Here is a 24,323-nt window from a genome sequence, read left to right on the forward strand (position 1 = left end):
CAGAGGGAACAAAAACTCATGGCCCTAGCAGAGGATAACAAGGTTATAATTAAAGATTTTAATATGCATTAATATAATAGTGTTAGAAAATCTTAAAAATTAAAGAAAAATCCTTTTACTTAAAAGTGATAGATTTATATTGAAATGAAGGCACAAAAACAAAACATATCCACTGTCATTCACTTATAACAGTTTAGAATGCTTTGGTTTAAATTAAATGTGTAAAAACGTGAACTTGATGGAAGGACCATTGATCACGTTGGGATATTTCAGCCATCATACAGTATAATCGCCTATCTCTTATTCAGACAATTATTTCCGATCTATGTTAAATTAGTATTTTACTATAATGCTTAAAAAAGAAAAACAACTCATGCATGGCCAATGAGGATCAAGATCTTTCGTAAATACTCGAACAACTGACACAATGAGTTTAATGCGGAATGTCAATGAATCGTCTAATTTTTTTTTCCTGTTATGTGTCAGGGCCTCCTCTTGGCATGGACGATGAGGTTCATGCCCTTATGGAACAAGTTATCCTCTGAATTCATAGACGCAGTACAAAGGGCAGTAAGGGCATTTTTCCAATACCAACAGATCCGCTGGATCCGAGGCCTAAGTTACACATTGCTTGCTAAGGCAATGGTAAGTATTCAAATAATTTGGAGTGGATATTCAACTACTTCATATATATATATATATATATATATATATATATATATATATATATAACAATGAACTATGATCACCAAAAAAACTGGGTAATTATTGAAATTAAAAAAAAAAAAAAAAAAAAATAAGCTAGCCAGGTATTAGCTTAGCACATAATTGTTAAGTGTAAAATTAACTTTTTTTAATTCTTAACAACTATTTTGAGCTTATTGCACATGGAGATTCATAAAACCTCCGAGAAAACATTCCTTGATTAAATTGGATTAATGTCCACACAATAAAATGTATGAAGCATTTATAGAACCTTGTTGGGTTGTATGTGCACACAAGTATATAGTGTAGTTGGAAACTGTAAGGGGCCTATTACGCTTTTGATTATTTATTTATCTATTTATTTCAGTTTTTAGCATCTGTCCAGACGAAAACCAACATAATGAGCGACATAGAAGAAATGAAAAAGAATTCATGTGCACATTCCATCACTCTCTTGCCTGTAATGACCCGCTTCCAAAAAGCAGTTTTTGAACAGACCAAAGAACAAGTTGGAAAGGTTCAGTAATAATTTATTTTAATATTGTTTCAGTCTGTATAACATATTATAAAACATAATAATAATAACCATTGCCTTCTATTTAGTTGGATCTCATATTTAGCATTAGAACCCATGGTTATGAGTGGGATATTCTCCTCCATCCTCAATGTACCTTAAAATTTTCAAAACAAACTGAACAAATTTTCCCTGTACAAATGTTATTAAAACAATAATTAATCTTGAGGAAAATGAAGGTTGATGTTGTTGTACATGTTAATTTTACAAATTAATTGGAGGCTGGCCATAAACTGCCTTTTATTAGAGGGTGCTTTATTATTGTTAACAGGTGATTCATTCAACATTTTCTTTTTAATCCTTATTCATAGGTGCACACATGGATCAACCCTTTTTGTTCCATCAAATTGAGTGATGGAACCACAGATACTTAATCATTTGCATTTTCAAAGGTTGGAATAAACCTTTTAAGTTCAGACGTATCGATCAGTGTAAGTTAAACTGTCAGTGTATTTGTCTTAACTTGAGATAAAGGCCGTAGAGTTCAGGGATTCAGTTTTGACAAGTCTTTGTGAAAATCTGGTTCTACTCGTAGATAACATATACTAGAAATGCCAGTGTCAAGTGAATGACACAAATGTGTGACAAAGTTTGTGAACTACACAAATTCTGCATGTTATCAATAAAGCAGATCAGCTTTGATTAGCTTAGCCACTAGGGTAATTACCATGCTCTCCAAATTAAATATGGTAACTGCATGTACATGTCTGCTTAGAATAATTATTAACAAACAAGCTGAAAATCAGTTGACTTCACAATTAAAGTAGGAAACTTTCTCAGTATTCCCCTCCAACGGCCATTCTCTGGAATTATAATAAATTATAGTTTATATTCGCATGAATGTGAAGCATTAAGAATTGAAAGGGAACTACAAACTTAAGTCAGTTTATAGTCTAGTACATTTTGTACTGAACACTGTTTGAGTGATAAAAATCTGCGAGCCAGCGAGCCATGCGAGCCAAGGTGTGAGCCATGCGAGTCATGTGAGCCGTGCGAGCCATGCGAGCCATGCGAGCCGTGCGAGCCATGCGAGTCACGCGAGTCATGCGAGCCACAGTACAAATGTTAAGAATTTTTATTTGTTGTATTTACATTTACATAAGAACAAGAACAAGAGCATCGGAACAAGATGAATAACATCGCAATATTTAATAGGCCTTATCACGGTTTTCGACGCCATTTTGACGGGTAGGCAAACAGGCTTGAAATAACAGTCTTTGTATGGAAATCCCATGTCAAATAATTTTCATAAAACATCACTTCTGAAAAATTCATGAATTGGAAACTTTTTGCACTAGGAAAAGCATTTTAAGAAAAAAATTGGAGGGATGTAGCTGTGCCAGAAAGCGTCCAGTCGTGTTTTGAACTTTTCATACATTTGTCTGTAAAGCGAACCAGCCGTGACTGGGAAAAAAATACAGGGAAATGTATGGAAAGTTCAACATTTGTACTGTGGCTGATGATAAATTCTACAAGCCTCGAGCTCTCGGTATTCCTATTGTGCTGGATACTGCCCTAAAAGTGAATCGGATAGTCAACAAACTGTTCAGCTCGGGCAATATTGACACAATTACTCACAAATGGTTAACAATCGGTCTTACACAACCCCGCATACCAGAATTTTACACGCCAACAAAAATCGACAAGAAACTACCGGTCGGCAGGCCAATCGTTTCTGGTAGCAGCAGCCCTACGGAGCGTATGTCTAGTTTCGTCGACTCACTATTAGAACCCATCGGTAAAAAACAGGAGTCATATCTGAAAACACAACCGATTTTATTAACTTTATCAAAAACACGCAAATCTCAGATGTGGTTTTAGCAACCCTTGATGTAAGTTCCTTTTGCAGAAACATCCCTCAAACAGAAGGGATTTACGTTGTTTCTCGCCTCTACGACTTACGGGAACTTTTACGACTCATACTCGAAGAGAATTCTTTCAAGTTTAATGACATCTTTTCACTGTGGGACATTTCAATGCGGCAAGAAGTTTCCAATTTTGTGTCATGCGGGTATAAGGGTAGTAATAATAGTGTCGGTTTAGTAACGAAAGGCGAAGATAAACGGTACAGACAAGAATCAGAACTCAAACAACAATCACAGAGTGTATTCAATATGGCGACCGCATTACAAAAGGTTCTTGCCATGTGACTTGCGCGCGCATACATTGTTAACAAAGATCGCATGACAGATTAGGCAACAATAACAAACAAAACAAAATAAGATTAAAGTTCAAGACAAGTCAAGTCTATTCAACATCCTCCGGGGGCGCGCGGATGCATCTCGCCCAATTTGAGATTCTCCTCATAGCCTCAGTAGTTGCAGCTCGTCTCGGTCTAGTGGGCGGAACTGCAGCAGGTTGCTGTTCAGGACGGTCATGCGACGCAACACTAGGGACAGTGGCAGTTGTGGTGATTTCAAGTGGGTACAGTTTAGTCACTGGTCGGTTGGTGTACCCGGTACTTGTGCGAATGTGCGCTGCCCGGACAAGGCCATCACTTCCCCTAATCAGATTCTCTATAACAGCTAGCTTCCAGGTTGACCTAGGACCCTCGTTATGGACCAACACAACGTCTCCTGACTTGATCGACTGCTCATTGGTCCCAGTTGTTCTGTGGAATTCACGAAGAGAGGTAAGGTACTCGTGTCTCCATCTGTTCCAGAAACGTTCGAGGATACGGGCTTGTGTTGTTACACGTTGCCTCATGTCAGATGCACTTCCATAGTCGGGATCAGATGGATCATCGTCAGCAACAGGGTAGGGCAATGAGGTAATTCTTCTCCCGTGTAGAAGATGTGAGGGTGTTAATGGTTCTTCGTCTGCAGAATCGCTGGATACATAGGTGATAGGGCGATCATTTAGAATGGCTTCCACTTCAACGGTGAGTGTTTGGAGCTCTGTTAGTGTGACAGATGTCTTGCCAAGTGTCTTCTTTATGGCTCTCTTTGTCAGTCCGATGAGTCGTTCCCAGAAGCCTCCGTACCAGGGGGCACGTTTAGGGATAAACTTCCACTCGACACCTTGTCGGCTGAACTGTTCCTTTAGTGAAGGAGATTGGAATAGCTCATTGAGTGTTTCTGCAGAAGCGAGGTAGGTAGAGGCATTGTCAGATATCATGTGATGTGGAAGAGATCTGCGACTTGAGAATCGCCGGAAGGCTTGAAGAAAACTTTTCTCTGAGAGGTCACTGACTACTTCCAAATGTACTGCCCTGGTGACAGCGCAGGTGAAGAGACAGATGTAGCTCTTGGTAACGCCATTTTCTGATCGCACATAAAGGGGTCCCGTGAAGTCTACTCCAGTTACTGAAAAGGGTGTCGCTTCTTGGATTCTCAGTTTGGGTAAGGGCGCAGGATCCGGAGCTCTGAAGGCTGTTCCTTCCACCTTGCGACAGGTCACACAGCGGCGAAGAAGCTTCCTTACATACTGGCGTGCTGCAATTATCCAGAAGTTTTGGCGTAGCGACGTCACTACCGCGTTGACACCAGAGTGGAGTTGCTTCCTGTGGGCTTCGTATACGACCAGTGCTGTGAAAGGGTGGTTGGGCGGAAGCAGGTAGGGAAATTTTGCTGAATCCGTAAGCGGAGCATTATGTATCCTCCCCCCACAACGAAGAAAGCCGTCAGCGTCGAGGAACAAGCGAAGCTGTCTCACTAAGGTTAGACGAGTACTTGAATTGGACCGTAGATTAGCAATCTCATCTGCATAAATTAGCGCTTGAGAGTTCTGGATCCATTTGCGTTGGGCTGTTTTCCTCTCTTGGACGGATGGTGGACCCACTGTTTTTGCTGCAGGGTTTTGCAAGTTCTTCACAAACCGTAGAACGTATGCTGTCACAGCGAGCAAGCTGGAGAGAGTGCTAAATCTGGACACATCAATGAGATTGTGGATGCCTGGCTGCTTCTCCACTAGATCTGTCTGAGTAGTACCATCGGTCATGGTCACTGTATTGTTGACTGCGGTGTCAGTGTCTTCCACATGAGTGATATTGGAGAGTTGCAGATGAAGAGTCGTTGAGTAATTCCAAGATGGCCATTGCTCGACGAATGGTAACCATTGGGGACCATGTAGCCAAAGAGAGGAAGTGCGAAGCTGTGTGGCATTGATCCCACGAGTAAGCATGTCAGCAGGATTGTCATGAGTTGGACAATGACTCCAGACAGTAACAGGGAACAGCTTCTTGATCTCTTGGGTGCGGTTTGCCGTAAACTGTTTTAGGGGTTTCGCGCTGTGTAACCAGTGGAGGACTATCTCGCTGTCGGACCACAACTTGACTGTAAGGTTGGGAAATCTTGAATGGAGGGCTCCTGATACAAAGTGGGCTAGTCTTGCACAGATCGATGCTGCCATGAGTTCTAACTGGGGAAGTGTCAGTTCCTTCAAAGGGGCAACACGCGACTTCGACATGATGAATGAGGAATGGTGATCATTAGAGATGAAGGCGACTGCTCCATACGCCTTGGGGCTGGCGTCAGCAAACACATGTAGGTAGATGGGTTGTGCTTCGGTCTGCATTTGTGGGAAGAAGCACCTTGGCAAGACTAGTTTGTTAGCCTCTTGAATATCTCGGGCAATATCGTTCCACTTGGCTTCGAGGTCTGCCGGAAGTGGTTCGTCCCATTCAAGTTTCCTCTGCCATAGCTCTTGGATCAGGAGTTTGGCTTTCACGGTTACAGGAGATAAGTGTCCCAAAGGATCATAGATTCTTGAGGAGAGTTGTAACACATCACGTTTGGAGACAGGTCGACTTGATTGAGGGGCTATTTCCTTAGGAACAAGATAGAGGGTGTCATGGAATGGATCCCATCGCAAACCGAGAATGTTTACAACAGTGTTTGTGTCAGCTGTTTGATCCTTCTTGGTTTGTTCACAAAGTAATGGGCTATTTGATGCCCACGAGCGCAAGTTAAAGTTGGCTGCGGACATGATGGATCTTGACTCTTGGTAATAGTGTAAGATGTCAGTTTCATGGTCACGTCCTGAAATGACATTGTCCACATACATATTGTTCTTCATGTCCTTGGCCACAGGTGAGGTGTAGTTTTCCAGGTGATGATGCAGTGTAGCATGTAACATGAAGGGGGAACTTGTTGAACCAAACAGGACCGTCTTGAAACGAAAGACTTGAAATTCACTTTCTGGATTGGTGGTGTCTGACAACCAGAAGAATCTGGTAAAGTCCCGGTCACCTTCGTCAAGACCGACATGGAGAAAGGCCTTCTCGATATCAGTGGACAGGCCATAGGTGAAGGTACGAAATCTGATGATGATGGAGCACATATCAGTTAGGAATGGAGGGCCAACCACAAGACAGTCGTTCAAGCTTGGAGAGTTGGTTGAGGAACGGTAGCTGCAATCGAAAACAACTCTGATGGGTGTGGTAGCTGACTCTTTCTTGACTGCATGATGCGGTAAATAATGTGCTCTATCCAGGCTAGTCACATTGTCAACCCTTTCAATAAATCCACGCTTCTCGTGCTCTTCGATTATCTCGCCATAGGATCTGAGGAGGTTGGGTGTCTGAGCAATGCGACGTACCATAGCGCGTGTACGGTGAGCGCAGTTACCATAGTTGGATGGTAGTGGGGGAGAATCTCCTTTCCATGGAAATTTGGCATTGTAGCTGCCATCAGACATTCTTGTGATTGATGAACTCTGGAAGTGTTGTAGGAAGGATTGATGTTCATCCGTCTCTGTAGGTGGTGAGATGCCGAGAGACTCCAAGGACCAGAAATGCTCAAGGTCACGTTCTACCTCCATTGTGGAAGACAGTGTTTGTAGCAGGTTGACAACGGTATCAGTGTGATTCACAGAGTTAGTCTGTAGTGGGCCAGAGACAAGGTAACCGAGTTTCGATTCTACAGCAGTTGGGCCTTGACCACGGATGACAGTGTCCTTCACTATGTCCCAATAGTGGTCCGCACCAATAAGGAGGGAGATCTCAAAGTTCTCGTCTGACGTCACAGGGTGAGCGAGTTGAAGACCCCTTAGGTGGGGTACGGTATGGAGCTGTTGACGGAAACGGTTCTGAAGTGGTGTGGCGATCTGTTCAACCACAAGGACACGCAGTGGTATTTGCTCTCCACAAACGGTGACAATATTGATGTTGGCGACAGGTAAGTGTCTGCTGGATGATGAGTGTGCACCAAAGGCTGACAGGGCAATAGATTCTTTCTCAGTGTAACGTACGCCCAGTTGATTAGCTAGGGTCTGGGTGATAAAGGAGCGTTGTGCACCCTCGTCGAAGAGGATGTTAGCCTCACAGTGAGTAAGGTCATGGCCAACAGTTGCTATGGCGGTTTTCAAGAGTGCGAGTTGACCATGGTTGACTGTACTGTTTGCTGGATTAATCGGGGCAAGAGAGGCATGTACTTGAGAGGGTAGTTCTCCCGTAGAAGTTTGAGGACTGTGAGCAGGAGCAGTGCCCCTCATAGTCTGAGGGCTGGTGGGGGGATTGGTGGGACCCAAACAGAGGCTTGTGTGATGTTTTCCCTTACATTTATGGCAACGGAATCTTGATTGGCACACGGAAGACTTATGGTTTCCAAGACAGTTGAAACAGTGTCCGAGACTCTTAACCCCTGCCCATCTCTCCCGAGGATCCGTGACTACTTGACAGTTGTAGGAGGGGTGGGGACCTTTGCAGTAGAGACAACTTTTGGGTGCTGGGTTATTCTGTTTCCCGGGATGTGGGTGTTTCCCTTGTGTTTGAGTGAGGAAAGAACCAGTAACTGTAGGGGAGCCTCCATAGGGTGGGTCATTAAGTTGGACCCCTGCTTCAAGGATTCGAATTTCCTTTACAATGGCTTCTCTCAGCTCCTGGAACTTCCATTCAGGGTTGTCATGTTCACGAGCTAGGTTCCTTCTCAACTCATGTGGTAGTTTTCCTAGGATAATTGGGACAAGGAGATCCCCGAAGGTTTCGTGTGACCTCCCAAGAGATTCCAGACCTCTGACATGATTCTCCATAGTGTCGTAAAACAGTTGCAGGCTTGATAGTTGATTGGTGGGGTTTGGTATGTCTAGGAGAGCTTGCATGTGGGCACTAATTATCTTGCTGGGTTGCCCAAAACGTTCCTTGAGAAGTTTAATAGCCTGTTCATAATTATTGTTGCTAAGTGGGAAACCAGCTATGGCTCTTGAAGCATCCCCCACTAGTTGGGCCTTTAGGTAACTAAACTTCTGCACTCCCCCCAGAGCAGTGTGGGAATGAACTGCTGCATCAAATGAGTCCCAAAATGTGAACCAGTTGAGGGGGTTGCCTGAGAAAGTAGGTAAATTTAGCTTGGGAAGACGGCTAGTGTGGTTAGCATTCACTTGAGGGACCAGTGGCGGTGACTGCGTGTTCAGGGGTGGTTGAGGGTTCAGTAGGGTTGTATTAGCTACAGAGGTACTTTCTTGAATCCCTGAAGAGCCAGCATTTGTAGGGTCGAGTGGTACGAGTGGTGTTTCATTGTTCGCCATTTGCGGAGATTCTTGGAGGGTAGCAGGGGAAGGAGACTGATTAGAATTCTTATCAGTTACCGTCAAGTGAATAAATCTACTTATCTGGCTGGATGTCTCTTGTATCTCATCATGAATTTCCTCCGTCTCAAAAATTTCCTGCTCGAGGTCTTTCGGTTCATCGATGAGGGCTGCGATTTTTTCATCAAGTCCCTTGAGGATGGAATTCTTCCGTGTAAGTTGTTCAATGATGCTATTTAGTGAGGTGACATCCATTTCGGTGGGTTTCTCCTTCTTCATAAGATCCTTTGCCTTGTTTAGGGTCTTCGTTAAATGAGCTCGATATCCCGCACGAGAAGAGATAAGTTTCGGTAGAGTTTCCGTCATTCTGAGTCGTACTATCCTGGTCTCGGCACCAAAATGTCATGCGGGTATAAGGGTAGTAATAATAGTGTCGGTTTAGTAACGAAAGGCGAAGATAAACGGTACAGACAAGAATCAGAACTCAAACAACAATCACAGAGTGTATTCAATATGGCGACCGCATTACAAAGGGTTCTTGCCATGTGACTTGCGCGCGCATACATTGTTAACAAAGATCGCATGACAGATTAGGCAACAATAACAAACAAAACAAAATAAGATTAAAGTTCAAGACAAGTCAAGTCTATTCAACATTTTGTTCACTTCGCTAACTCGTTCCACCCTACAATCAAGTTCACTTGTGAAATGTCATCTGAGACGCGCTGTTTTTCTTGACACTGAGGACCTCGTCTTTCAACTCATAAAATCCTTGACTTACAAACACATTTCAAGCCTACAGAAACTTTTCAATATAAACACTATGAATATCAAAACTGAGCATATTTGAACCTTTAATATTGCGGGTTTTCAATGACACGCGAACTCTCAAATTCAAACCCCATCATCTAAGCAGACCTCTCAGAAAACAGAAGTTCATTTCAGCCAGGTAGATTTCGAGCCATTTTGTTTGTTTCTGTTTTTCAAGGTTTGTTGGCTGTTGCCATATTTATGGTAATTGACGGCAGCGAAAAACGCATTCGTTAGTTTGGTTTTGAACTTCAGAGTTCGCATGTTATTGAAACGCGCAATAGAAAAGAAAGTTTTTTTTGTACAAACAAGGGTGAAATAACTACCCTAAACTGAGATCAGATTTCAGTTTTTCGTCAACAGCCACGTCAGGACCGATTGTCAGTGTCATTCCAATTTTGTAAGGTATAATAAACGAGTACCTTGGAAGTTTGGTAATACACTGAAGACGCGGACAAAAGAAAAAGGTTCTTTTTATCCAGGTCTTGTGGATAGTTCGATATGGGCCCTCGGTAGTCGCCTGCACATCGTTTTTGAATATTTCCTTTTTACAGGATGCACACTTTGCATTCTGTACTGTTTTGCGAATATTTACGGAATAAATTTGTTCCGCTTCAGTGGAGCAGCGGACTCCAGCCGTAGGCACGTTTTTCGGAAAAGCATTCAGAATTTTTTGCCACTGATTGTCACTGAACGACGTTTGGTACAATATTTGGTCATCACTTCCAAATTTGTAAACATTATGTAAAACCCACATCAGATGATGACAGTCACGACTGCTGCACCACGAAGACGAGCATGTGGACGACGATTTTTTGAGTGTAACCTCCTCTACGCAGCCCATGGTGTCAAGGATCTTGAATGAGAATTGGTGCATGGATGACTCGCATGTGAGCAGGTCCATGTGCACACCTTCAACTTTCTTACTGAACATATTCTTCTGCTTTTTATTTGCATTATCACGTTTGCCTTTCTTTTTCGGGCGTTTTTCTTTCTTCTTTTTGTCTGCTCGATGACTGTCTCTTGTGTTAATCTGAAATCGATCATGGGCCTGTTGGATGTTTTCCATAGTTTCGAACTCCTGGTCACTTTCTATAGATTCTAATTCGGCGGCCTCCAGGGTAATTGCTTGCACAGCATCTGCCGATGCTTCTCTTGCTCTTGCCGTTTTCACTCCGCAAGTTTTAGTGCGAGACTCGACCGTCGGTCCACGGCCGACGGTTTTGAGCCCGAGAGATTGCCTTTTCTTCTCCGCAGCCTCCAGCACTGCTCCCGCGCATTCTGATGTGACAACGTCTAGAAGACGTTTCCGATATCCTGTTGCGCGAAGTGATTTTGCGTTCGCTACTTCAGCAGAGGAAGCATCACTAGCCGACTGGCTTCGACACCATCGTTGCCATCGCGCCTGCCGTCTCCACCACCATGACTTGTAGCCCTTCATCTTTTTTACATTTGTTGACTTTTTGTCTATCAATAGGTCAAGCTGTTTTGCTGCTTGATCCGCCTGTATTGAAGTTGGGGCATTGTAAGCATCCAACATCAAAGACTGGAATTTATTTTTGGACTGGCTGTCTTGGAAGTAAATTTTATGCCGATTTAGGTCTTGTTTAAAATGAAAGAAGTCAGATACAGTCTTTTCTTTCACAGCGATCCCTTTAGCTAAACAAAGTCCTTTCCAAAGTGCCCCCCCTTCGTCTCCAACGTATGACTTGGGATCCAAACCACATCCGAGATAATCAACGTTTGTGATGCCATATTCCACTGCCACCGAGGGAAGTGCATCATTCACGGCTTTGTCGAAGACCTCAACCATTAATTTGACATTTTCAGAATTTTCGCCGGGCTTTGGTACGTACATACTAACTAATTTGACATTTTGCCGTAACACAGGATCATAGGTCGTCATTTCTAATTCGGTGTAGTTACTGGCAACACTTTCGCAGCCATCCAAGCTTACAGGCTCGTCAACGAGTCCCAGGGTAATCTTTGCACCAAGCCGTATCTTATGTTGTGACGAAAGAATAACGTGATCGTCGCCCACATCCAAAATCAAGTTTTCATCAACTCCCCTAGAGATAAAATCTTCTTTTAACAAACGAATGGCCTCTATATCTGATCCACCCGGTCTTTTTTCTTTTTCGATGGTTTTTTTAACGTACTGAATATGCAACCTGTTGCTGTATGATAAGGCTACATCATTAACGTCATCCCCACACTTGTCACTAAGCAAGGCTTCACGAATGACGTCAAGTTGTATTTGCCCGGCAGTTTTTGTTGGCTGAGAACGAAGGATGTCCTCCAGAGTTTCCTTTTTTGGTTTGTCTTCCACGTTTCGTGGATTACAGCTGTGTGCAAGTAAGTAAATGACAGTAATGGTCTTATGGCATCGATCGTTCTCAACATATTTCCTAGCAGTACAGGGTGTTTCAGTTGCGGTGGCATTACAATGCATACAACGGTCTCCTTGTATGAAATCTGCTTTGTTGGGGGTCTTTTCGATTTTAAGAAAAGGACAATTTTTATTCGTACACAGCAACGAGCCACGGCATACTTGAAGAGTTCGTCTTCCACCTTTACAGAAACCTGAGCGCTTACAGGGTTGTGCGCGTCCCCATCTCCAGTTATCAGTAACTGGCAAAAGTGGGTCTGCATCATTGTATTCCACTCTATACTTGGCAGGTCCTTGAGGCGTCCTAGGGACTCTTTCTGTATATATTGTCTCCATCTTGTCAATTTCGTTCTGATTGACGTAAGATCGACTACCTTTACTGATAAACACCATGTCCGGTTCGAATTCCGATAGTTCCTCCTCGCTTCTGTAACAAAAAAAGACAGAGAAAGGTATAAAAATGAAATAAACTGGGACTATAAGCGCATGACATATTACCTATGTTTTTTGCTTTTAGAATCTGTTGAACGATGGTTGCAATGGGGTTAATAAAATTAAGTGAAATAACCTTTCGGCTAAAAAATCGGAACATTTTAATCGTTGGTCTTAAAAAGCCCAAGAAGTTTACCGTCTCAAATCGCTTAATAGAGCTTTCAAGCCCCCATTTTTCATTCTTTTACTTGTCAAGATCTCCTGTTAGAATTGCTATTATATCTCATCTCTCACGCGGCTAAGAAAGAATTTTTAATTTTTTTTTAAAATCCTGGCATTAAAATGCCAGTTAGCACGTTTACCGTTTTTCTCTGGTACCAAAAAGCAGTTGGCACAGGCTCCTTTGTACCCACAACCATGGAGTCATTCGCAAACCGTAAGTGGCTAGTTTTCGTACGACGAATTGTGCAAAACTACTTGAGTTTTATTTGAATGTTTATTTTTATTCCTGAGACCTGAAATCAAGTGAAGCATTGAAAATTAATTTATACTTTTTAAATTAAATTAGCCACCACCCCACTGAGACCCTGTTAAATGTTCTGGAAATTGAACAAGCTGTGCTTACGTATCATCAAAGAGGGCCTTCTTTGCTGTAAACGTGGAAGAGAGTTTCTTGATTTTCGCCCTTTGAGGTTTGACTGGCGTGCTGTCGTTCGAGGAAAGCCCACTCATCGCTGCTGACAAATTTTCAACACAGCTGTCTTCATCCTGTTAAAAACAACCAGCGACCTTGGTTTAATTCGTATCTAATTATGGCGCCCGCAAAACAGTCTAAATTTTGCATACGTGTGCCCCAATGTTCGCAAATCGGTGCCAGTACTAGTAGGCCGCTCAGTGACACCGCAAGATGGCAATTATTTATTCATAATTAAACTTCATAACTCTAAACTCTCACCAAACCAGACCCACTTTCATCTGTAAAACTTGGACTCACAATCAAAGCCAATAAAATTGTACTCACTTGCGAACTCGTTCTTCTTTTTCTCTTTTTTTGTTTCATCGGAGAAGATTTTTCTTTCACAGCATTGGAAGATATTACAACCTTGAAATTAGAAAAGAATGATGCGGTACGTATGACATACTCGTAGAGCGATCGCCTTAAAACAGCTTTTAATTAATAACACAGCTACTAACACTTCTTGGATAAGTCAGCATTTATAACATATGAAAACTAAATTATGGAATTTGAATAGTTGTACCCCCCCCCCCTCCCCCGCCCTCGTTGATAACATTCGTAGTGCACATGTACTTAGTTGTCCGCCTTCTTCCTACATAGTTTAAAAGTTGCTATACGAAAAAAAAAAACCACTTACTTAAACGATAGCTGAGTATTTGATTTCTTTTCTTTTTTCCAGAATTATCAAAGTTGCAGGTCTCTCGTGTAACCAGTACGCCTACACAACGGCGCTCTCCACATAACAGTTAAACCTCAGTAGTTATATGGTCCTATATGCGAGCGTGCTATATCTATGACAAACTATCCAGAATAGACCATATCATTACGATGCCAATTTATTCCAACTCTCAGTGCGAAAATTTGTCATTTAAGAGATCGCGTGACACGGCTCCAGGAGTTTCCAGAACGTCGTCAAGCGTGACAATTTAGGAATAGTCTTTATTTTTCTAGATGGAAACATTTATTTTAGGAAACTCGTGTAAGCTGTTTTAAATATCATAATTATGCCATGTTACTGGGAACAGAACTTTTTAGAACATTGTACTTTTTAATGGGAGAATGTGGGAATTAACCATACTTATAATAATAGTAATAATAACAATAATAATAATAATAATAATAATAATAATTATAATTATTATTATTAATTATTAATTATAATTATTATTATTATTATTATTATTTTTATTATTATTATTAATGTACTACCGTTAAATGAACGATTCAGTAAAAATTGGAAGTTAAGTAGTTTTCACGAGCAGCGAACAAGGTGCGGAAAAGACGATGTTGGCCGTGAACCTAGGAGAATTCAGTGTCGTGAGTCTACAAGAAGAATCCTGTAAGCTGTGAATTCTATGTTCATTTTAGATTAAATTTACTTATGCTAATTATGGCTACTTTTTTTTCGACTTGCTAAAATGGATTCTGGTAGTGTAATAAGATAATATCTTATTATCTGAAGCTGAGCTCAGAATGAAAATTAAGAGGACTACAACGTATAATAATTATTTTCCAAACCTTTGTTATCTCCAGATCTGAATCATTGCTGTCGTCACCACTTGAAATCAAGTTAGGCTCAAGGATGCTACCTTTCCACAGCGTTGCACCAGGATTGTATTCTTCCGGATCATCTCCCCACAGATCGAACTCTTCATTTTTTCTGTTCTGATATTTAATAATAGATCGGATGTTAGTTCTAGGTAATGATAGCGCATTAAAATAGCGCAAATTCCAGAAGGCAACAACAGCAACAATTTCATTGACTAGATGCAATTAGTTTTTAACTAAGCTAAAGGGGGATAGCAAAATAAACCTTATTATAAAAAAGCTAATTCAAATTTAACTTAGGGAAGATAAAATCAGTCAGTTAAGACTTTCAATAACAGTGTCTGCTTTCAAACAGTCATCCTTATCTAGAGAGAGCCTCAAACAAAAATACGCGAACTTGCAGGCATTGATCCTGTTAAAAGATTTGATTTCAAATTCATTGCACCAGTTCTCGAGAAAGAGAGATTAAAGAGTTCTTATTTGAAGATGCGTTTGACAATTCCAGCCAGGGGTAAGATCAGATGTTGAATTTGTTCAATGGGGCGATTTTTTTCATATTATGTTACCTTGTTCTTGAGTTTATACGGTTTTGTCTTTGGCGGGGTATGCCGCTGCAACGGAGAACTTGATTTCGATGTGATTGGTTCCTCCAATGAGGCTGCGTGGTCAGGTGGTTGCTTATTGTCGACCAAGTTTCTTTTCAACACCTCTGCATAATGACGCATTCCCTGCATTAAGACATTAATAAATTAGTATGTACTTTTAATCACTTCAGAACAAAAACATCACTTTTCGACGGAGATGAAACCTGACTCGCTAGGAAAAAGGCACTACTTTTAGATGTGATTCTTTACTACATGTGAAGGACGTATTACCTTTTCCTTCGGTCGTAGGGCAACATAGTGGTTCCCAGTGTGTCCAAAGAAGAGAGTATCTACTGTGGTGCCTCCTTTTGGCTCGATGATTTTCACGAAGTTCTCATCCTGGGGGCGTAAGATTTAAAATATAAATACTGAAATATACCTGCCGTCGAAGCGACGGCCAATTTTTAAACAATAGAGATCCGAAGAGAGCAAGTTGGAATGGCTTCAAAATTAATTAAAACAAACAATAATCTTACCACAGTGCGATTAACAACAGTTTACAGAACCACACACTGTAAAAGCTGACCAGTTACCATAACAAAAGAAAAAGGTTAAAGTTAGAATCTGAGGTAACCGAAGTTTTTTTGGTCAGGGTAAACTTTAAATTATGGGTTAAATTGACCATTACTTTTTCAGTTAAAATAACCGTTTTTGAAAGATTGTTTAAAAAAATATGGTTGTATTAAACGTAATCATACACGCAACAATTGCTCTGACTCGTAGGCGATCATTATCTATTGTTTCATTATACGGTAGCTTACCGGCCTTCATTCTCGAAAGTTACCAACTCTAGGTAAGTGGCTATGACTTTTTAGAATTTCCAATGTGACCGTTTACCAGAGCTTCGACTTTACAATGTTTATATTACGTAAGGGTATTAATAGTAGAAGAATCAAGTAATTTACCCCATGTACTGTTATAATAACAAGCTTGTAGTGCAAGGCGTCTGCTAAAGCTTGGATGACAAGTGAATTGGCATAGTTATTTCGGAGCATTTGTAAAGCTTCTGACCATGTTCCCGGCACTTTTCTGCCACCCATGTCTGTTTCACACAGGAAGGCCAGTCGATCATCTCCGTTTTCCTGTGTAAAAAAAGGAGAAGCAGGCCTATTTCTATCATGACCATTAGTAGCGTTATCAGTGGACTACCAATCGCAAGATTTTAATGGATCCCAATAAAAAAATGCTGTTGGGATACGTGGGGTGACTGGATACAGTAGATAATAAAACTGCCTAATTATAGAAAATTAACGCTTCATGAAATTAAGGAGAACTCTCAAAATTCGCCTAAATTTAACTAAATTGCGTTGTTTTTTGTGGGCTTCATCCCCGCAACATTTCTTAAGTGGAGCGTTAATTTCCAATACCTTCACTTCATTCTGTCCGAAAACAAAAAGAAACTTAGGGAACAAAAACCTTTTCTTTTCCGTAGTTTCAGTCTTTCACAATGTAAAAGCCTCAAAGATATGTCATCTGCAATATTTCCGATTTATTCTTGCTTTCAGAAGAGCAGCACAACAGGCCAAGTATCTTAAGTTAAGAAACATCAACACTCACGTTGATTTTCTTCATTTGAACATTTGCCCCGTCCCTCGCGTTAATTCCCTTCTTCAAAATAAATTTTCCCTCCATTTCGCATTAATTAACGTCCCGTTAATTTCTATAATAAGGTACGACAATTGCTTGAATGCCGCGTTTGACAGTGACTTTTTATTCTGGAAGAGGGCGGTGTAAGAAAAGGATAAAACCACTTCAATTTTTTTTATGAGAGAGTCATCATAAGAGTCCGCCGCTATTTCAAGTGAGCGGGCTGGAAAATTTTATGGATACTCAGTGTCAAATAGTTTTCGAAAATTGCTAATTCTAAAATTATTCATGAATAGGATAATTGAGAAACCACATAAAGGATTTTACTGGAAAATTGAAAGAAGGCGAAATCAGGACAGCCAACAATTAGCGCGAATTTTACAAGTTTGAAAGCAATGATTTAGGGCTACAAATTAAACAGCTCAAAGAAAGTCACATGCATAAACAATACAGAACAGAGCCGGATAACTTTAGAATCTCAAGAAGGACACTGGTAAGACAAGGGACAACATTTATTTTACGACAAAAAAAAAATGTCAAAAAACACCAAGAACAAAGTCGTAGACAAACATGTCATCAAGGCAATCGTTTTAGACTGATGAAAACCTAAGCAATCTTTTCGCATCTCCTGAATGAAATCGACCAGAAATGGCCATGAAAATTATCTACTTACATCAAACTGATGATTTTCCAAGTACTCAAAGATGAGCGAAGTCAGTATAGTCTCACTAAATCCAATTTGAAAGAAAGCGGCGTAATAGAAGCATTTGCCGTCAGCTGGTGGGTCAAATTCTATCTCGAAACCAGCCTCTGCCACTCTAGTGGCGAGTTTTGAAGAAAGACTTGTCTGAGGGAAAGGACAAGCACATGCAGTAGTCAGCCAACTGACAGAGATATGATAACTCTGGTTCACTATTAAAAGATCAAACCTGTTAAAATGACGCGATTTACTCACCATTCTTGACCCCAACACACGGAGATCGAAGTGCTGTTCTTTTCTTTCTTTTTTTTTTTTCTTCAATGAAATTCCACGTGGATATCAATGAATGACATGTGCCAATAGATACTTATTACCTATTCGAGTAACGGTGCAGTGCCGTATGTTTTTCTCGGATTTTTTTTTCTGAAGCCTTGAACCTTAATAAATTTTTGCGTATTGTTTTCATTTTTTGCACATCTTGGGCGATTTTGAATAAGCAAAATTTTCTCCAAATAACAAAAACGAAAAAAACAAAGAAAAAAACTCGTCCAAAATGTTCTCACGCGAATGTAAAAAAAAAAACAAATAAAAATTCTTAACATTTGCACTGTGGCTCGCATGACTCGCATGACTCGCATGACTCGCGTGACTCGCATGGCTCGCACGGTGGCTCGCATGGCTCGCTGGCTCGCAGATTTCGCAGACCCACACTGTTTTCTATTCTAATGTGTTTACACTGTACATTAATTCGATCATGCCACAAATTTCTTCCAAGGAAAGAGCTGGTATCTTCTTTTTTTTTTTTTAATCAAATTACTAATTTAGCTTAAGCCTATAAGAATTTGCCTTAATATCCCAAATCTTTTGACTTAAAAACATTTATCTTCCTTTTAGGAAATTGACAGTTTTCTCAAAAAACTAAATATGGTAAATGGCATGTCACAGCCAATAACCTTTGCCGCAGATGCCAACACCCCTATATCGGCGCTTAGGTCAAAGAAGGCAGGAGATTCTGCAGTAACTAGTAGAAGGGCACACAAGATCCCTCTCAGAATCCTCGATCCATCTTTTGTGGAGTGGCTACATTACGGTAAAAGCCATAAGTAGTTAGTAATAGTTAATTATTATTATAAATAACAAATTTGTAATATTTATTTATTATGATTACAAAATTATTAAAATGGGCATCTGAAACACTTGGTTACACTACACCTTGAAAGGGTGCCCATAATTTGAGCAGTCCATGACTCATTCAAGTCGAAAAGACAACTTGACCTTAACACGTATTCTTGCAATAAATTATTATTAGATTTCTTTCATCAAGGATTGCATACCCTGAGCTAACTAAATTCTATGGTTTTATTGTCACTGGCAGCACTTGGTATCACTGACCAAAAACCTGCAGAAGAGTTTAATGCAGGCAATGAGATGGAAAAAGAGGATCAGTTGCCAGCTCCTGAATTGTATGAAGAGGTTTCTCTCTTGGAAGATACAATTCTAGCAAGAGTGCAAGGTAATAATCAAGATTTCTTTAATCAAAAAGGTTCTCAATCAATATCTAATCATTTATTCATTGACATTTTGTCAGCATTCAATCAGGACCCTCTAAATAACGATCGTAGGGGACGCACTCAGCCTCAAGAAGCATCGTTCATGTCTGAGCATGCCAAGGTAATTCCTCAGATTTTCTTTTTACATGAATTAAGACCAGTCTGATCTAAACATTATATGACAACAATTTGGCACTTAAGAAAGGGAAAATGGAGGAGCAAGATTATGGGTAAAAATGGTAACAGGTTAGAATATAATATAAGACGGAAAATTATTTTCTAATGTGCAAATTAAAATTAAGTAAACAGATAGAATGCAATTGAGAATTAAAATTATATATATTTGCTGTTGAGAAGTTTCATTTCCACCCTCAAATGGTAATTACATGAATGTGAAAATATTAATACAATTATACCATTTTTTTTTAAATGTATGTATACCTATCTTGATCTATGCAGAAACTGTCTCCAGCCTCAAAACAGGTTTTTCAAACCTTTACCCCAAGGAGGAAAAGGGCCTTTGAAATGGTGAGTAAAATATATGTGACCTCACCTCAAAAAAAGAAAGATGGTATATTAAGTCTAACCCAAATCTCAAGCAAGGTTTTCTTGTCATAAGGACTATGAAAATAGTGTTGAGCCTTTACAGTAATGCTGATGATAACACTAAATTGTTACAGGATTCAAGGTACGAAAAGTGCAAACAATGATTTAATTCTGGATTAGCGCTAATTGGCCTTTCAGGGCCCACTGGGTGGTGCTTGGATTATTGTATCACTAAAAAAAAAAAAGGCATCAGCTTTAGTGATGATAATGTTCCTAATTCTGAAACTGGACTTTGACTGCCATAATCAGCTTATTCTGTCGAGGATTGACAATTATCAAATATATTAAAACTTAATAATTTTCATGTGCAATAAGCATATCATTTTAAGAGTCTATCTATAAGGCAATGATATGGAAAAGACCTCACAGCACTGCTAGACAATTTTAAGGTGGATATGGCAGGTCAAAATTAATTTTATGTTAAGTTTTTTTAACATAGGTTGATTCTCAAATTTTATGTTCTTATGTTTTGACCCTAATAATTATTAAACTCAGGGCTAGGAGACAATGGAAATCGAGAATCATCCTGATTAGATTAAAAATTTTAACATGAAGTTAATTTCACCTGTAACAGATACAGTATTTGTCATGATAATTGATAATTGAATTTGGAGTATGTTAATTATTGTGAAAATACAAAATGCATTTTGAATGACTAGGTTTTACTCTCACAGGGTGCCAAAGCAGCGTTAGCAACTGTAGAAACAACAACTGTTGGCACACAGTACTGCACCCCAACAAAGTCAGCTGCAAGCTGCTCAAGTACAAATGCGGTAAGACTCCGGACACACTGTTAATATTCCAAAAGACCTTTTGTGGATAGACAATGCAATATTTATCTTAAGGACAGTGCCCACTATTGTTACTGCGCATACGTTCTGCACATCTGTTTCCACCTATGGGTGGTGCCTACTTTAAAACTATACGGAGAAAACAGAACGTAGCATGTGCTCTTGGTATCCCAAGAGAAAAATTGGGTATAACCATGCATTTTTCAGAGATAATTAAGCTTCAATGTAGAAAAAAATCCCATACATTGCTTTACGCTTTGGCACTTTTTAGAAATATTGTTGCTTAATTATCTCTGAAAAATGCGTGGTCACCCAATTTTCTTTTTGGATTCCAATAGGCCTTGTTAAGATCTGCTTTTCCCGCATCTAGTCATAAACTGAACAAAAATTAACTTCTTTATTATTAGGCATGCACCTTCCTTAGGTCACTTCTTACTGGACTTGTTGTATTCATTTCAATCTACAGTAACTTCTACATTTCTCTCCCATTTAAACAGGAGGAAACACCTTGTCAACCACCAAACAAGGTACAAATTGCAATTTAAGTTGGCTCCATCACTATACTGAAGACGTTTAACATAGAAATTCATAATAGTCATGCATGCATAAAAAAAACTCACTTTACATAAACTACTGTATTTTCTTCCAACAAAAGTTGAAAATTGTTTGATTTTCTACACATAGCATTTAAGAATTCTATACTGTCATATAGTTTGGGAATTCCCATTGGCATCAATATAATGAATATGACCTACGGTTAGTCTCATAGAAAGAAACGAAGTCCCTACTCAACTAATTCCCTGCCTGCAAGAATTTCTTTGAATTTTTTAATTTGATTGTTTTTCACATAGGTCAATGTAAGCAGGAAGCAGCTTTTCCCTGAGGGCACAATGGGGGTAATGCTGAGGCAACCAAAGCCGCCAGGTGTGTATCATGGAATTGATATCAAAACTGTAGTAAATTTGATTGTTAAGCTTTTACAAACAATTATAATACCACATATGAACTGGTCATTATAAAATGCAGACTGAGACCAAAATCGTCCCTTGGTCAAATACATGCCAGCATACATTTTCAATTTTCAACTTACCTTAGTGTCATGCAATCACATTTCCGAGATCATCTCGCACGAAATTAACCTCATTTTTGACCCATTTCTGAACAGTTTGTTTTTTTATTTTGATTTGGTAGCTTTCATTTCCTGCAATCTGCAGTCTGCATTTTATATATACTGACTGCACATGAACTCTCAAAGCCAGGACAATGCACGCCTTGTAAACAACCACAAAAATTTGGAATGACCTTTGTCTGTGATTTATTTTATTGGAAAAAAAATTAAGTATTTTTTATTTTTTTTTTTTTTGGGGGGGGGGGGGCTGGGGGGCTGGTTCACTTTGTTCGTTTTAGTGGTATAAATTGTGTGCGGACTAACAGATAATGGGGTCATTACCTACACTGTAGGTATACATATTTTGGGTTCTACAACTGTAATTTCTGATTATTTCCACCAAGTTGTTCCACCATGATCAAAATTCCCATCCCAAGTAGACCAAATTAACCAAAAACTAAACCTTTTAAAATAATTCGAAAAAAAGCTTTAAGAAATTGTTTCCTTTTGTTAACTAAGTCTAGTATATAAACCTTGCCACTGTTTTTTTTTACTGACCATTTTCAGCAGATACCATCACTAGCAAAAAAAATGACAACAAATGCAACAAATGCAAGAAGGTCACCCTGAAGGGCAACAAACGAAAAACAAAACAAGGATGGGTTGCTTGTGACACTTGCAACAAGTGGTACCACATGTAAGTACAATGATCATTTCTCCTTTTACTAAGCGAAATTGAAATAATAATAATAAACTACTCAGCCTAGCTTACTAAATCGTGTGGATGGGAGTGAGGACATGGCGGCATCACTTTGACATGATTGGCAAATGGGAAATTTGAATGTTCACTTAGGTGTTTCATTAATAGTAATCGACCTGCCCTATAATTTAATTTCTTAAAATGGGGGAAGCAAGGGTAACTCAATAGGGTGTGTCATATCCAAAAAACATTATGCAAGGCATGAACACTGGTTTTAAATTAAACCACCAACAAAACTTCAAATCCCATCTCGTTTGTTAGTTACACTTCATGGCGAAAATGTGGAACAGTACCCTATGAAAAAAGTGTCTGGACAAAATGTTTGAACATTTTTTTTTTTTAGCCACGGAAATTATTTTTTTTTTTAGATTTATCAATCTGGGGGACAAAAAATTACCTCAGTTTCTTCTGCCTGCAATGACAGACATTTATCTTTTTAATGACAAAATAGTATGATTCACAGAAAATTACCTCATGATCAGTTTCTTCTGCCTGCAATGACAGACATTTATCTTTTTAATGACAAAATAGTATGATTCACAGTGCCGATCTTTCACTTGAAAAACTGTTCTGGAATGCATTGAGTAAAGAACTGAAGAATAATGTACATAGACATTGTTGTCATGGTTCTCAAGATGAATACCACATTTATTTATAGAGAGATAGACTGCTCCTTGAAAAGAGCTCGTTGAGTGAAACGCCAAATGAGATGATATGTTCTCCCTGGCTTTGAACAACTAACCACAACATGCCTTTTTTCTCTTGCAGTGAGTGCAGTGGATTGGATGCAGCACCCAAAGAGGAGGATTTATGGCAATGCACTGAATGCAGACAGATGGAGACCAATGAATGTTAGAACATACAGAAGAGTGACAATATTTTATTTATTGTTTTGTATGCAAAAAAAGGTCAATTGTAAACAGTAGATTCAAGCTCATCTAACAAGTGAATAATTAAACTCCCTAAAACTTCATATTTGATTGAAGGAAATAACTTCACCTGCATTTGTAATAATGTCAAAAACAGAAGAAATTGTCCCCAAGTGTAACTTTAACAAGCATCTCAAATATATGTAATAAGTGTCTCTTAAAATGGATGAACAGGAGATGACGCTCTATTCCCAGTTCAGCTTTTACAAACTTGTAATTCCTGTTTAGTTCAACCTTTCTACTTCATTTTTGCATTAAGTAAGAAGTTATGTTGAGGACAGATATTGCTAAAATAAATTTCACAAATTCGAAAAAAACCTATAAATAATAGAAGTGTCGTTAGGAATTCATGTAACAAGGTTAATTATATAATACTCTCTAAGTTGAAAGATCAATAAAACATCTGGAACAAACATTTGCAGCCTCTGAATCTAAAGCAATGGGAATGACCAGTATGTAAAGCCACCCCCCTCCCCCCGGAGGCCCATCCCAAAAAAGGAAAAAAAACAACAACAACAAACAAACAAACTTTATGAGATTACAAATACTGGCCAGGACCAAAAATTAACCCCCAAAAAATCTTGTGCCACACTTCATAACCTTAAACATTTCAGGTTAAGGTATTCCATGCCACCCTCCACCTAGCAAAGAGTAGATTTTTTTGTGTTTGTTACAAAACACAACAAAACAGGCAAGGCAAGACATTATAGTGCACATGCAAAGAAATATGCTTAACAACACGGTTTGGTTTTGAGATTTCCATCACACGCGGTACAACCACAACTACCTGAGTTTGTCTTCTACTTCTGACCTTGACCTTTTTTTAATCTTCAAATAGATTCAAATAGAAAATATAACGAGTAGCCATGATTAAAATACAGCAAACTCTCTGTGACACTGTCCCTTGAAAATGCATTTTTTGGAAAGTTTTAAAATATTCTTGAATTTTAAAACCAATAAAATTAATGTGGTACAAGGTTGAGTTAAAAT

At 39.4% G+C, this 24,323-nt stretch overlaps 4 protein-coding genes across 5 annotated transcripts; 1 reads left to right on the plus strand and 3 right to left on the minus strand.

The window, feature by feature from the left end:
• The first annotated feature begins 1,661 nt into the window (after positions 1-1,661).
• Positions 1,662-24,304, plus strand: LOC146454538 (uncharacterized). Its single transcript, XM_085095321.1, has 10 exons — positions 1,662-1,710; positions 18,484-18,679; positions 18,965-19,102; positions 19,178-19,260; positions 19,599-19,667; positions 20,420-20,518; positions 21,034-21,063; positions 21,388-21,460; positions 22,212-22,341; positions 23,173-24,304. Exons 2-10 carry the CDS (start codon positions 18,514-18,516, stop codon positions 23,258-23,260), a joined length of 876 nt encoding a protein of 291 aa, XP_084951447.1. The 5' UTR covers positions 1,662-1,710; positions 18,484-18,513; the 3' UTR covers positions 23,261-24,304.
• On the minus strand, positions 3,283-9,393 carry LOC146454539 (uncharacterized). 2 transcript variants are annotated; one of them, XM_085095213.1, is made up of 2 exons: positions 5,258-9,393; positions 3,283-4,663 (listed from the first exon to the last, which is right to left on the minus strand). In XM_085095213.1, the coding sequence occupies exons 1-2, from the start codon at positions 9,107-9,109 to the stop codon at positions 3,527-3,529; spliced, it is 4,989 nt and encodes a 1,662-aa protein (XP_084951339.1). In that variant the 5' UTR covers positions 9,110-9,393; the 3' UTR covers positions 3,283-3,526. The 2 variants fall into 2 exon arrangements, with proteins under 2 accessions (XP_084951339.1, XP_084951338.1); XM_085095212.1 differs by having other exon boundaries at positions 3,283-9,393.
• Positions 9,876-12,335, minus strand: LOC146454540 (uncharacterized). The gene has a single exon (XM_085095338.1). It carries the CDS (start codon positions 12,333-12,335, stop codon positions 9,876-9,878), a length of 2,460 nt encoding a protein of 819 aa, XP_084951464.1.
• Positions 12,798-18,284, minus strand: LOC146454541 (uncharacterized). The gene is made up of 7 exons (XM_085095319.1): positions 17,563-18,284; positions 16,208-16,384; positions 15,534-15,641; positions 15,225-15,386; positions 14,629-14,775; positions 13,396-13,476; positions 12,798-13,142 (listed from the first exon to the last, which is right to left on the minus strand). The coding sequence occupies exons 1-7, from the start codon at positions 17,845-17,847 to the stop codon at positions 12,996-12,998; spliced, it is 1,107 nt and encodes a 368-aa protein (XP_084951445.1). The 5' UTR covers positions 17,848-18,284; the 3' UTR covers positions 12,798-12,995.
• Positions 24,305-24,323: the final 19 nt, after the last annotated feature.

This window comes from Pavona decussata, unplaced genomic scaffold (assembly GCF_977016875.1).
Source record: "Pavona decussata unplaced genomic scaffold, jaPavDecu1.1 SCAFFOLD_300, whole genome shotgun sequence".
Classification (NCBI taxonomy): Eukaryota; Metazoa; Cnidaria; class Anthozoa; order Scleractinia; family Agariciidae; genus Pavona; species Pavona decussata.

What these genes read in the sequence shown, in the direction of transcription:
- LOC146454539 (XM_085095212.1), bottom strand. Translation starts at nt 9,109, where the DNA reads ATGACGGAAACTCTACCGAAACTTATCTCTTCTCGTGCGGGATATCGA.
- LOC146454540 (XM_085095338.1), bottom strand. Translation starts at nt 12,335, where the DNA reads ATGGTGTTTATCAGTAAAGGTAGTCGATCTTACGTCAATCAGAACGAA.
- LOC146454541 (XM_085095319.1), bottom strand. Translation starts at nt 17,847, where the DNA reads ATGGTGAGTAAATCGCGTCATTTTAACAGGTTTGATCTTTTAATAGTG. An exon ending in CGTATAAACTCAAGAACAAG is followed by an intron (nt 14,776 to 15,224) that starts GTAACATAATAT and finishes ATTAAATATCAG; the next exon opens with AACAGAAAAAATGAAGAGTT. An exon ending in CAGATCTGGAGATAACAAAG is followed by an intron (nt 13,477 to 14,628) that starts GTTTGGAAAATA and finishes TCTAATTTCAAG; the next exon opens with GTTGTAATATCTTCCAATGC.
- LOC146454538 (XM_085095321.1), top strand. Translation starts at nt 18,514, where the DNA reads ATGGTAAATGGCATGTCACAGCCAATAACCTTTGCCGCAGATGCCAAC. An exon ending in AATTCTAGCAAGAGTGCAAG is followed by an intron (nt 19,103 to 19,177) that starts GTAATAATCAAG and finishes ACATTTTGTCAG; the next exon opens with CATTCAATCAGGACCCTCTA. An exon ending in TGCAACAAGTGGTACCACAT is followed by an intron (nt 22,342 to 23,172) that starts GTAAGTACAATG and finishes TTTCTCTTGCAG; the next exon opens with TGAGTGCAGTGGATTGGATG.